Here is a 14,629-nt window from a genome sequence, read left to right as displayed (position 1 = left end):
TGAAGATGAAGTTACAAGGGAGAGGAGTAAATCTGCATTCAGTACAAAAACATTATTGTGAACACTCATATGCGAACCGTACGCGACGCCACTGAAATAACAGATCTCATAGCGCTTCAGGTAAAACTCTTTTAACAGAAGAAGTGTTATCCCCAGCATATATTTCATATTTCGCGGCGTTTCTCGCGTTAAAGTGCAAAATTCGGCGTTATTCTGAAACATGGCATAATTCGCGTTATTTCACGATTCCGAAACACCGAAAAATTTGCCTCCTTAACGTGCCCTAATACATTTTAAAAACTTTAATGTGCTTTCTTCAACTTTTCGGTGTTATCGTTAAAGCGAAAATTTCACGTCTTTACTTATTGCACAAGATGTTCAATCCTGCTAATGAAGTAAAATTAAACATCACTATACACGATTTAAATTACAGATATCTGCAGCCCTCTCGGCTACCTTATCAAGCTACGCCCATGTCTCACAATCTACATCTTCCTCCCTTTCTCTCCATTTCTGTCTCTCTTTCGCACACACGCACACACACACACACACTCGCGCTATCTATCTGTCTCTGATCCAAGCAGCTCCAACCCCTCACCTTCAGCTATGCCCTTCACCCCAAGCTGTGAATGTTTTGTGCATTTGATTTAGTGCTGGTTGTTCGCCCCTTAAAAAGTATAACCATGGCTGCATAGACGCCATATAATACCCATCACAGCTTTTCAACTGCCTGCAAAAGATTCCTCCTTCCTTGCAGTTCATCGGCCACTGGTACGTCGTGGAGGAAGTAAATCACCTGGTTGGGCTTCGAACCAAGAGGGACGCCGGTTCCAACCACTGCAGCCAATTCTTCATCCGGAAGCTGAACGCCACGGCTCTCCTCGGCACTTGGATAAAGAACGGGAACACGAGGCGCTTCATAGCCTCCGTGGATGGGGAAGAAAGCTGCTCGAGATGGTCGGCCAACGACGTTATCTTTGCCGGTAAGAATGCTCTGTGGCGCTGCTGTCGCCTCGTAAACATGTCGACGTCATTAGGTGGACTTCTTAGATCCGGTTTAGACGAAAGCATTATCCCTGTTGTTTTCTTAACATTTCTGCTATGATCGAATTCTACCGTTTTATGTAAAGGATTTTAATGCCATAGCATATTTTATGGTATATTTCACACATAGAATCAGCCCTAATTTCGTTAGCATTTCGCGTAGCATAACCTATCAAAATGGCCGCCTACTAAAACATACACATTGGTATTCTCTCCCCCCTTAAAGTCAATTAACTATTATTTGAAACATTTCTTTCGAAAACGCTTCGTTTGTAAGATATTTCGAGTTATCAACTTAAATGGTCCATCCTGTACACCCCTCCCCCACACAGGAGCCTATATATACAGGGTGTCCCAAAAGTCCGGTCTCATAGGGAAAGTCGGAAGTCTTGAAATGATGAATGTTGAATATTGATAAGATAGCCTTTGTTTAAGGTAGGAAAATCATTACGGCAACAAATGTTGAAATTGATGCCCCCCCCCCCTTGAGCCCTGCAGGTATGGATACGAGAAAGGAAAGCTCTTTATACATTGCGTCACATTGTTGGTGTGATAGCGTGGCGTGCAGCACGAATGTTTTCTTCGAGACCATCAATTGAACGTGGACGTGTGTTGTACACAACAGATGTAAGATGCCCAAGGTCTCCGTTTGTTTGAATGACGCCGGTGAAATTCATCACGTGTTTGTCGTTGGGGGAGACCTGAGGCATGCAGAATCACAATTTCGGCATTTTCTTGCATAAGTCATTTCATCTACATTCATTTACCTGCAAGAAATTGTCATTACTTTAATTTTTCATTTTTTCCGACTTTCCCTATGAGACCGGACCTTTGGGACATCGGGTATATAATACATAGGCTATATGTAACAGGTAATCAATAATTCTTCGTACTGATCCCACTTGGTGTGTGTGCATGAAGTGCATGAAGTCAAACCAAGCATTTTAATTCTCATGCATGAGTATATTCTCTTCATGACTGCTCGCTTGATTTTTGCTATCTCTTCATCGACTTTTATCCGTCAATTTTCCTATTGACCCGGTGTCACCGACACTGACATTTTCCAAAACGTTCAGTTGCGCTCTATCTAGGCCACGGCTGTCACAAAGAGGGACGGAATTCACCTCCCACCTCTCTTTAGAATTCTAACTGGACCGAGAACGTGACGTCTATGCCGGATAACGAGAAGAAATTCTCCGGTTAAGCGAAAATAATTTAAACCAGAGGTCAGGGCAATCGTTCTGAATAGTCAGTCTAAACCTAAGCTGTTGCTGTTCACGTGCTTTCCGAACGTTCACCTTTTTAGCAAGAACCAAGCGGCATTGTCACTATCTATACTGACAATCCCCACGTTATACTAGATGCAGTGTTGCCACACAAAAGGAAATTTCCCTCGCTAGAGGGAAAATGAGATCAACTTTTAGATAAAAGAGAAAACGTAATTTTATTATAAAATATCAAAAATACAAGAATATTTGAAGATATATTACTTCTATATCAGATTCAAGCTCTCTTGAAACTTGAAACAGGTTTTTCCTATTTTCTTCGCGTTATTTATTCTCCTAAACGAGCTAGTATTATAATATCTAACTTGGCTTGAGATAATAATAAGTTTCCAGTATGAGTCTTTAAAAGTTATTGAAATTACACAGCTAATGTTAACTGTTGTGAAAATTTGCGTGTTTTGTACATTTTCGCAAAGTGTACAATTTATTTCCATTAATCTCATTACTTATTCTTCCCTCGATATATTAATTAATTCAATCAACCGTAGTATTTTTGTAAATGGATGTTTTGTGATCGCGATTTAAATTTTTCTGAGATGAAGGGAAATTTGTATTAATAATAGAATTGTGCCCGTGGAAGAGAAATTCTGCTCAATGATTGTGGCAACACTGACTAGATGGGAATGCACTCCCACAATACTGTGCAAAATGAGTTTCTTAATAAGAAAAAAACAAAAGAGACCTTAGGATTAAACTATGTGCTTCCCCTTCGCGCCTCACTGTTCAGTAGACATGTACAGTCAGCGACAAAAATTGGGCCACCTAGATCCTGAAATACTCGCTTACCTGCAAGGTGTTATGCGTCTTGCATAACTCTACGGCGATAAGTGGATTCTAATAGCAAATTCTAAAAGCGCCTTGCTGGAAAGTGTGTATTTCAGGATATAGGTGTTCCATTTTTTTTGGCAGTGAAATAAAGAAAAACTCTGGAAGTTTTATTCCCACTTAGCGGGCTTATTCTGCTTAGCTGATGCTCCACCAGGATCGGCAGTGTCGCAAAATGGCCAATAGAAGGCGTATTGTGTGTTGGAGCTATCGAGAACTGATTCAATCACAATGGTGCAAAGACATTTCCACATGCTTTTCGGTAGTAATGCATATGTTTCACCCTTTCAAAAGATTTGCCAAAGTTACAACTGCGAATTGTTAGTGCCTTTGAAACCGTTGACAACGACTTGATGTCTCGTGCATAGCAAGTACTTGATTATCGTTTGGACCTTTTCCGCTTTACACGTGGTTCCCATGTTGAATCTTTATAATGTGAGTAAAACTTCCAGAGTTCTTCTTTATATTGATCCCTTGTCTGATTTTCTATCATAAATAGTAACGTCATAGTAACTGTGTAAAGTTGTACCATTCATTTTGAATTACCCTGTAGGCTTAAATGAGCCTGAGCCGTGAACTCGCCCCTTTCGGACACCTTCCCACGCAGCCATTTACAACTCGAATTGAGTACGAGAAAGAAACTGGCCATACGTCGTCCCGACCTACGTTGATCTCGTTGCTTGCAGGCAGGGATAACATATTTAAAACAAAAGTGCTTGAAGCAACTTGTTTTAAACGTTTAACACACATGACTGTTTTTTTTTACAAATTTAAACATTTCGAACGCAGTGTTTTAAACATTTTTTAATTGTTAATAAAATTTGACACTAGATATTTGATAGTCTGTGGTTATTTGCGTGTCTTTTTAACTCTGTCTTTTCATTCAGTCTGTATTTAATCACATCATCATTCACCCTCATCTTTGAAATTAGCCAAAAGTGCAGAAAAGCGAAGTAAAATAAACAAAACCAATCAATTAATCAATAAGACTGTATCATTTAGTTTGCTGTGCACAGAAAACTGTTCAGTGGCCGAAAACGTATATTCAGTTAACAAAGAAACATATCGTAATGTGTATGTATGGATTACATTTAAAACACTTTTATAATTAAATTATATATGGATGAAACAGTTTCGTTCCGCACTTAACGTGCATCGTTGGTAATGTCAGTGTATTTTGTTACGTTCACAATAATATGTATTATCTCGATAACAGTGTAGCTACCACGTGGATAGAGTGTGTGGCCTGGCAACCGTGGATTAGTTGAATCTTCTCGAACAGCATGCATGAGAGATTTAAGAGCAACGTCAATACGTAATTTAAGATGTTGCTAGGGTGTTGACTTTATAACTAGAAGCACAGTCCTTCCCTGGATGATTAACAGATTCTTTATCAACCATTTGTTTAGAAATAAGTATTTTGGTATCGTGATTTTAACGTTTCATTTGTTTCTTTAAAAAGCACACAAATGTTGCCAACCCTGATTGCAGGTGATGCAGAGGTTCTCGTCTTGTACGGAGGCTTCGGGTACATGGTGCTCACCTTCTGTGGTTGGGGCAACTCGGGATTCGAGGAACTCTTCAGCCTGGTCCTCAGCCGGGCGTACACCCTCTCCGCCTCGCACATAGAGGATGCCAACAGGTTCATGCAGTCGTCCAACCTGCGCGTGGTGGAGCCATTCTACCCTCTCACCATGGACTGCCAAATACCCAGGAACTCAGGCTTTCACTTTAAAATCTTGCACAGGTTATCATTCCTCTCTTTGCTTGTGGCTGCTGGATGGTTGTGCTGACTTGGATGTGCTCAACAGCAAGTTTTCGAACGTGTTCCGCAACTCTCGTTGAGATAACGATTGTGAATCTCGATATGCTCATCAGTGAGTTTATGAACGTATTCCGCAACTCTCAACCTGATTGTAAATCTCGATGTGCTTCAGTAAGTTTATGAACTCGTTCGGCGACTCTCGAACAGATAAAGATTGTGAATCTCTACATGCTCATAGTGAGTTTATGAACGCGTTCCTAAACACTCAAGCACATAAAGATCGTGAATTTCGATAGGCTCATCAGTGAATTTATGAACACGTTCCACAACTCAAGCAGATACAGATTGTGAACCTTGATAGGCTCAGTAATGAATTTATGAACGCGTTGTAAAACTCTCAAGCAGAAGATTGTGAATCGCGGTGGCAAGTTTGTAAATCTCAAGGGCTACCACACCAGCATGTGACATACCTGGCAACTATAATTATTTGAATCAACCAGATATGGCTGACTGCTTCCAGTGGAAATTGCCACCGACAACTTTAGAACATGTAAGTTGAGTTATTCTTCTTGCACATTTATTTTAAGTGTTGGAATATTAATATTCATGACAAAAGCCTCTTAACATGTTACGTTACATGGTTCACAGTTTCTAATGACACATCTGAAAGTGATCGCCACAGATGCTCAACTCTGCTAGATCATAGGTAGTATAATTTATTTTCTACGTGCCTTAAATTGGTATTAATCCCCAACACAGGAACATTGCAATGACCTATATTTTCCGTTCATGTGCATTACATTGTATTCTATGTGTGAAGGTGTTTCCGTTAACTACTTGAATAACTATATTTTTATTTCCAAGCAAGGAATGTTCTTCATGGAATAAGACAATCAAAAGTTTTCTTTTGCAATGCAAATTTTTACCAAGTGCTTTTAACGTTGAACGTATCGTTTGACACACGTAGAAATAGATAATTATTCTACAAACCTGAACCCCCGCCCCTACTCCCGCGCGCTACAAATTTACTGGAAGTTCAACAAGAATTTTGTGTTGTTGCTAGAGTATTGTTATACAATTATTTATATTTTGTACTTTTACCAATATTCATGTATATATTAAAACAGCTAGGCTATATTTGAATAAATTTTGGCTCATGGTATTAACACAAATCATTATTTTTACAATTATTGTTTCAATTGTCGATATTATAATAACTCAACCGTACTTTAATAAAATTGGAATCTATCTCATTTTGAGTTTTTTTTAAACTTTTAACCGCTGTACTAAAACTTTATGTACCTATACGTTTCGGAGACTGATTATGTCTGTCCTCAGGGTAGTGAGTTATATCTAATATATCATTTGTTCACATGGAGTATAAAATCTGCTGCCTTGGAGAATTAGTATCAGTGGCCAAGACTCCGCCTCGTCTGGTTGTCACGTCAAGACCTGTTTTTATGTGTAAAGTGCCAGGGAGAATTATTTTGCGGAGTTGATAATGTTGGTAATCCAACCAGCACACGCACTGGGAAAACTAAAACTAAAAATTTTCTGGTTATAATGTCAAGAAGGTAAACAATGATATATTTATTAAATAATAAAAATAATAATATTACATCCAGCTGACGAAAAGCAAGGTTCCTGATTAATATTTTATGCATATTAATAGAAGTGGTAGTGTGCATAGATATTTGGCACTATCATCCAGAGCCCTATAAGCTGACCTCCGTGGCGGAGTGGTTAGCACAGCGCGCTACGACGCCAGGGTTCCCGGTTCGAATCTCGGCATGGGCGTTCCTGGTGAGTGTCCCTTCATCCATTTCATTATATCATCACTCATCTCATCTTCGCAATTAGCCAAAAGTGGCAGAAATTCGAAATAAAATCAAATCGAAGCCCTATGATGTATTGCTGCAAAGAGATGATTTCGCTCGAGTGCCAAATAGTTCGCGCGGATGACGCTAGTTAGCGTACGGAATTGAGAGCGTTATTCGCTCGAACGGGCAAAACGAGCGGTAGGCTATACACTCGAAGCCCAGTAGTACACTTATAACCGTAATTTGTCTGTTGTAATGACCTTCGAATATGTGCCTTCAAGTGTAAGACGCAGTGAAATTGAAACTTAAGTGAACACAGTCATTATCTCTAGGTTTAAATGTAGATTACTGTATCTTGCCAATGCACAGTACTATGTGAAAATGAAATAGATGATTGTGTTCTGAACCTGCCAGTCGGATATTTTACATATGCGTGTCTAGGAGTATTGCCACATTAAAACGATATTCCATTGTATACGATCGAGGTTGGGAGACTCAAAGGAGTACAATCTAGTGAAAGTGGTTCTCTGCAGGACCCTACCCTATGATCTCAATCAAATCTTTGCTTTCAGTAAGTTAGGTGGAAATAAATAATTCTCAATTATACGACAAATGCTAAACAAGTATATTTTCATATTAAATTTTAATACTTCGTTAAGTCTAAAAATAACTAACTATCTAGCCTTCTTAAATCCGAAGGTTCATGGATGCAACAACACAGGCCTTCATCTGTCCCTATCCTGAGCAAGATCTATATACTCTTTTCCATCCCTACCGATTTCCTTTAGTTCCATCTCAACGTTGTCCCTCCATCTTCGTCTTGGCCTTCCTACAGGTCTCTTACCAGCACGTTACCCAACAAGAATCTTGTAAACTCTTCATTTCTCTCCCATTCGTGCCACATGGCCTGCCCACCTAAGTCTTCTTGATTTAATCATTCTAATAATATCTGGACATGAATACAAATTATGTAGTTCTAAATTATGTAACCTTCTCCACTCACCTGTCTCCTCATCCCTTTTAGGCCAAAATATTTCCCTAAGGATCTTATTTTAAAATACTCTCAATTTATGTTCCTTTCTCAATGTAAGGGGCCAAGTTTCACATCCATTTAATATTACAGCAAAATTACAGTTTTGTATATTTTAACTTTTAGTTTCTTAGATATTAAACGAGAAGACAAAAGTTTATGAAGAGAAAAGTATACGTTTCCTGAATTAAGCCTGCTTTTTATTTCCTCTTTCATATAATTTTCATTTGTTAGTATTATTCCTAATATTAGAAATGAGAGTAATATTTTGTTGAGCCACCAGCATTATGCGGAAGTAGTGGAATCATTGACCCGCTATATTTTGCATTTCGGGGTCAACCGCCAAGGGTACTCCGCAGTGTGTTGGTGCCAATCTATTTATAGCACCTGCCCTGCCAAAGCCCATGGATCAACTGACACCACGTGCTATGCGCTACGGTGCCACTTCACGGCGCTCCTGAATTGGCTCGGTACACAACTCGTCGCGTCAGGGTTGTCAACTCAACGTAAGAAACTATCTCTAGACCACAGGGTGAATCGAAAGTTTAAAATCAATTGCAGGCTGCTAAGGCGTGTAAAGCGAAAATAGTAACGGCGTTATTCTTGTTCGACTAAAGATCGACCACCGAAGGTTTCGAGTTTGAGTTTCGATCTGGACAAGGTTAGCTTCTATGTATGTGTCCCATGATCAATTCGTGCAAACATAGCTATTGGCAGTGGTTTTGCACGAATCTTTCGAAAGGGCAAGCAAAGGGCACTGTGAATGTGATATCTAAGTGTTCAAATTTCCCTCCCAAAGGGAACGGCGTCAATAAAAACACGGCTATTTCGAGGAATGACAATGTAGACAAGGCCAATAAGCTGTGCTCTGGAGTTCTTTACGCGTGCTTAAAAATTAACTGTAGCCTTGCACTTGCTAAATGATGAAAACCACTTCTATTTTCCTTTCCATGTATTGCCTATTTCTTGTACATCGTTTTTATCTTTTCTACATCTTGCTAACGTATGTGTACTTTTACTAATTCAATTTTTATTCTCCAACAATTTATTTATATTACTTTACTTTGTGCTGCCATCTATGTTTCTTGTCCGAAACTACTTTCTTTCCACCGTGTTATTGTTCCCCATATGAAATATCTGGTTTATGATAACTTAAAATGAAAAACAAATAGCTACGGTTATTATAATCAAAATTAAGGAGGACAGCCTGGTTTGGCACCCCTACGAGGGCGGCGCCCTGGCTGCCAAAGTCTTCCAGCAAACGACAGGCCACCGAGTGGCGGGAGCGGTGCCAGGACAAAACTTCTGAGGTATTATAAACCCTGTGGAGGTAAAGGTATCCGGAGAGCGGTGCTGATCCCATCACCTCTACAATACCCTATACACCCCATATGCCTTAACAACATATTTCATATGGCTTTACCTTTACCACCTTCCCAGTCACGCTTTACCTAACTTTATACGAAAGAACGATAAATAAAAATAAAATAAAACTCCCAGATAGCGTAGTGGTTAACGCTACGGACTTAAAAACAAATCATCCTGGTTCGATTCTCAGCAGTCCTAATAATAATCTTCGCTTAAGTCGACCTTTGTGGCGGATTGGTTATCACAATGCGCTACAGTGGTTATCACTGTGCGCCAGCAGTCCTGGGTTCGAATCAAGACCTAGGCTATTTTATGAGTGTGCCTTCATCTATTTGATAACATCCATCATCCTCATTTTCGCGATTAGCCAGAGTGGCAGAAAAGCGAAATAACACAAACCAAGTCAATCAACAAATCAATAATCTATGTTTTAGAAAAATAGATTTTTCCTCTTTAATTAGATTCCCAAGAAATATTTCTAACCGAACTTCTAGTGATAAATACCCGGGGTTGGAAACTATGAGCGACGCCGTTGCCAAGTCTAGCCCAATCCCCTTCTCCGAATCTCATTTCCCCAGCTGCCACGAGGAATCAATAACGACGAAGAAGGTGGTGTTGACGATCGCGGAAGAACGACTTTTGGTTTTTAGTCCCTGTTTCAATTCTAACGAAGGTTATGTGGTCGTCGAAATACTTGTAGCCATTTAATTCCATTACGTGACAACGACGTACTGACGTTCATGCTGTCTAAGCCCTGCTAAGTCTCCCATGTGCGTTCCGACGGCGACGTCGCTTCAAACCATGCAGTATAGTGTTGCAAGCTAACATTATCTAACACCAAAGTTGGTCCTTCTCCAGCTCCAAGCGCATACACTTGAGTTGATTCCGAGTCGAGGCTTGTCACATTCTTACCTCGTCTCTGAGCATATCTCGTTTTTCACTAGTATCTATCAATTGGAAATCCCACAAATTCAAAGGAACGGTTACTAAAAGCATTCTCGAAATATCTGCATCGCCAACCAGTGAATATTCCAAGCAGACCTTAGTAGTGGTTATCACAGCGCGCTACGACGACAAGGTCCCAGATTCGAATCCCAGTTTTGGGATGGGTGTTCTTTGTGAGCGTTCGTTCATCAGTTTTATCTCGTCACTCATTCTCATATTCGCGATTATCACAAGTGGCAGAAAAGCGAAGTAAAATAAACCAAGACAGGGATTTTCTTGGTAGAACAGTCAAGCAACATAATCGAGAGAGTTGATCGGTCTCTGAGTAGGCAACACTGCCGACGACGCTCGCAACGACGCCTGGTGGGCAACACGTGAATTTTGCAGGGCGCCGTACCGGACAGTGTGCATAAGGGTTGTGCTGCGTTCGTGGGTGTCTGTCGGAAAGTACGAACACATTTGCGATTGTTGCTGGCGACGTCTGCTAAACCACGAGGTCAAGCCACGACGACAGGTGAGTACATTATACGTTCGAGGCCTGTGAAGACGTAGATTCATGTTTAAACATTGTAAAATCTGTTTCTGTACGAGCAGCGAGCGTGGAAAACACACAACCGGGGCTTCATTTGACCGAGCTGAGCGAAATAGAACTCGCGTGGGTCCACTTCTATTTAAAGGTTACTTCTGGCCAGTAATGTTGGCGTAGACTGTATGTTTACGTCTGCGAGGAAAGTTGTCGCTCTCCTGTGCAGATTCTACAGAAAGCAACGTGTAGGTCAGGTTTGGAAGCAACACGTCATATCTTAACCAGTCTGCTAATTTATACCTACATGTCCAGAGAGAACGCCGAGTACGTTGTTCGAATGCGCACCATATTGCTGTTTTATGAGCCATTAATTCATAAATCGTGCTCTTCGTTGCTCCGGACGAATGCTGTCATGGTATCTTTAATGAAGACCACGCACGTTTTCTCCAAGTCCAACTCGCCATTAATCTCTCATACGGGCCTCCCTGATGGCGTAGCGGTAATATGATCAAGATATCCCTGGTTCGATACCCGGTGGAGGCACAAACGTGGGTCGGACTGTAGGTCCAGTCCCCATTAGTTTGTCTGTGCATATATTAACAAATCTCAAACAAATTTATATGCTACAATTATTAAAATTAATATGTATCTTAAGTTTGCAATTATTAGACATATTTAAACTACAACTAAATAATTAAATTAACGCTAGTAGTGCATTATATACAACAACTGTAAATATGTATGTCATTATTATTAGCTGAAGGCGAGGTTCTTCGTATTTGGCCTGTGTAGTTGAATGTCCATAGCTGGAGCTAGGTTTTTCATGCCTTAGGATATATATATATTTTTTTGTGGTAAGGGTGATTTGTTCCCTAATATATATAGAAATTCATATCGTGAAGAAACGTATTAAGTTAAGGTGCTTTTAAGGGCATTTTTTGGTATGTTTGGCCATTTCTACGCGATAGAGCATATTTTGATAATTTTCGGTCATGTACAGCATATTTTAGCGTTTTCAAGGAATATACAGCCATCTGCGAAGTGGATTCATTCTTGCTCCTATGCTCACTCAAGTTCTTGAATATTTCCTTCTGCTATAGCTGCTTTGGAGCAATTAGGAGTACCACTAGTGGACCAGATAGAAGTTGTGGGGCCTTTTACCCACTGTACCCCCTCGAAAATTACGTCGATTTTTTTAATCAACAGATTTCAATGTTTTACGTCATGTAAAAGTGGTTCCAGCGTTATTAAAGCGCAAATAACTGAGATATTTGATCCCAAACAATGGCCCACGTAAGTTAAAACCTGCAATTTCGGAGTACTTTCGCAGCTTTTTGTTACTAAAAACTGTTTGTACGTACACTAAAATAGCGAAAGAACAAGCTGAAAATATCTATAAGTACCAAACCTAACAATCCTAACCTAACTACGTAAAATTATAGCTGCTTTTGTGGATAGTCGTTTGGGTGCTATATTCACTTGCGTGAAGCCTTCGGGCTGTTCCGCTTCACAGTAAAGTAACAGACGTACTTTACTTCACAATAACACATTCCCGAGAGCTGAAATCAACTGAAAACGTACATAAACAACAAAATCTTAATAAACCATGCAAGATGTTTCACTTTCTCTAGGGGCTACAGAGGGTCAAGGGTATCGAAGTTGTGAAAAAAAACCCTGTGAATAACTTACTTTGTATTTGTGGTGAAGCGGGACAGCAAGTGTCAACGAAAATGAAAGTTTTGTAAAAAAAAGTATCATACATTGTGCTCTATTGCAAAAAGAAAAAAAATAGTGGGAGAAATATTTTCTCTCGATACTACAGAACTTAAGCCGAATGACATTTACTTTAAATGTGCTCCTCTTGTTCCAGTCGAAGTAGAAATATGCGTTTCTCAGTACAAGGCTTTGCTGACTGACAATAGGTAGTCATTTTTATTTGAAAATTTACAACTATTTATTTTCCATTGAAACTCAGGGCTCGTAGTGAACTGAAAATAGTATGTGAAAATATCTGAGCATATGTTACATATTGATTTTTTAAACAGTTCAGTTGTAAGAGCATATATTTTAAATTATATAAAAAAAAAAGGTAAAGTGTTCCCCTGTGCATAGCACCACGTCATGAAGGCGTATAGGGGGTGTGGGGGTAACGCCCCACACTTTCTTGATCCGGTCGTGAGTGGGGGTGATGTGATCAGCATCACGCCCCTGACCGCCTTTACCCCCCAGGGTTTCCCCCAGGTACCCATGTTATTCGACGCTGGGTAGGCGCCGGGGCCGCTTCCACCGTTAGAAAAGTTCCCGGATTTGAACCGGCCGGGGATCGAACCCGGGACCTTGAGCATGGTAGTCAGACGCGTTACCGACTGAGCCACCGCGGCCATTATAGTGAATATTTTATATTTTAAGTCGTATTAAATATTGCATATTTTGGTGATTTTTGAGGCATAAATATCCTAGCCCAAGTCATTGTAGTTAGTTGTTATCTACTATACTGGTACTCGGAATGGAAGATCTTAGCTGTGGGGATGGGGTCCGTTAAGTTTGGGCACTCACCCCCATCACCTTCTTAACCCTTCCCCAAAATTTCGTTAGCATCCCATTAAATTTTTTACCAAATGCCTAATTTGTGGTCATTTTGGTTCTAAATTGAAACTTCCACTCCCTCAACAATTGTGGATATACGCCTGGTTTGGGGATAGGTGGGGGTCAGAACCCACCCTAGGGTGGTGGCAACTCTGGCACTCGCTTTAGGGGGCCCGCGCTAGATAAATATAATGTTTGTGTACGTTTTCTTTACGTGTTTATACGGCGGTGGTGCTTCCATTTTAAGTAACTAATCTGATATAATGGGTTTGTGGATTATTTTGTCATATTTAAAGTAAAGTACAGTGCTCTCCTGTGCTGTGCACCACGCCAGGAAGGCGCATAGGGGGTGTGGAGTTAGGGCCCAACATTTTCTTGATTGTGGCTAAAGGTGGGGGTGAGGTGATCAGCACCACGCCCCTGGCCGCCATAAACACATACAAAATCACGGAAATCATATTCTAAGCAAAGTAGGCTTCTACTTGGAAAGAAAATATGTATTGTTCCTTTACTTATACAGAGCATTCCCTGACATTCGCTACGAGACTCGGTGGCAAGCGGCCCGGCATCAGCGCTTGTCTTTCCCGGTGAACGGGTCAGCGACAGGCGATTAGGGGAGACCTGGGTAATTAGAACATGGGGTTATTGGAACATGTTAATGTAGAATAATTTAAAATGAAAAGACTGGTGTAATAACATTTCATACCTATGTACCTACACTAAACCTACATGCAGAAAATTTGTTATTGGAATAACTACACAAAAGTAAGTTTTGTTTGACTTTTATTATACACCTGCAAAAATGATGTGACGCATGCTTGGTGTTTCTCTGCTTCTGCATATACTGGATGTGAATGAAAGAACCCTTTCAAAAATTTCTTCACCCTTATAATAAAACATAAGGGCACACATCATTTCGTGTGAGTTTGGTTGTCTATGGGCAATTTGCCTGGTTTTTATAAGCAAAGTTCTTATTACCCCAACAATTTCTGCAAATGGGTTATTAGAACATTGCGTAATTTGCTTGATTTCGCTTGGGTATACTAGATTGTACATGTAACTATTAGAAGTTTTTATCTTTACTACAGTGTAGAATGGCCTATAACCTTTCAAATAAATCATAGAACACTGATTTTCATTCACACATATTTGCTTCACAGCTGGGAAATTGAACTTTATGAAAAAAAGACGTTAACTTGGGATTTTATTTAAACAAGCATTGATAACTCCAGAAGAAGTAGAGCTATTGTGTTCAAATTTGCAGGGTAAATGGGACATTTATATATGATGTTCGTATTACCCCAACAGCAATCTAAAGCTATTCAGTTGAAATTTCTAACTTATGTTCCATTAACCCCAAATGGGGTAATTGGAACAATTTTATGGTGTCGTGACAATTTTTTTTTTTTTTTTTGGACGAGTATTTGCAATGCA

General features: G+C 40.0%; 2 protein-coding genes across 2 annotated transcripts in view; both read left to right on the top strand.

Annotated features, from left to right (window-relative positions):
* Positions 1–6,136, top strand: part of LOC145994152 (uncharacterized) — a 29,911-nt gene extending 23,775 nt beyond the window's left edge. The window contains exons 2-3 of the mRNA XM_083130244.1: positions 758–983; positions 4,647–6,136. Of these exons, the coding sequence (XP_082986370.1) occupies positions 758–983; positions 4,647–4,948 (528 nt within the window). The 3' untranslated portion in view covers positions 4,949–6,136. The remainder of the gene's footprint in view (positions 1–757; positions 984–4,646) is intronic.
* A 4,348-nt stretch (positions 6,137–10,484) lies between these two features.
* Positions 10,485–14,629, top strand: part of LOC145993945 (uncharacterized) — a 372,994-nt gene continuing 368,849 nt past the window's right edge. The window contains exon 1 of the mRNA XM_083129916.1: positions 10,485–10,597. The gene's annotated coding sequence lies outside the window, so the exon portion shown is untranslated. The remainder of the gene's footprint in view (positions 10,598–14,629) is intronic.

Source organism: Lepisma saccharinum, chromosome 10, assembly GCF_977018435.1.
Source record: "Lepisma saccharinum chromosome 10, izLepSacc3.1, whole genome shotgun sequence".
NCBI classification, from domain to species: domain Eukaryota; kingdom Metazoa; phylum Arthropoda; class Insecta; order Zygentoma; family Lepismatidae; genus Lepisma; species Lepisma saccharinum.
The sequence above is the reverse complement of the archived record's forward strand: the minus strand, read 5'-3'. Positions and strand labels throughout refer to the sequence as shown.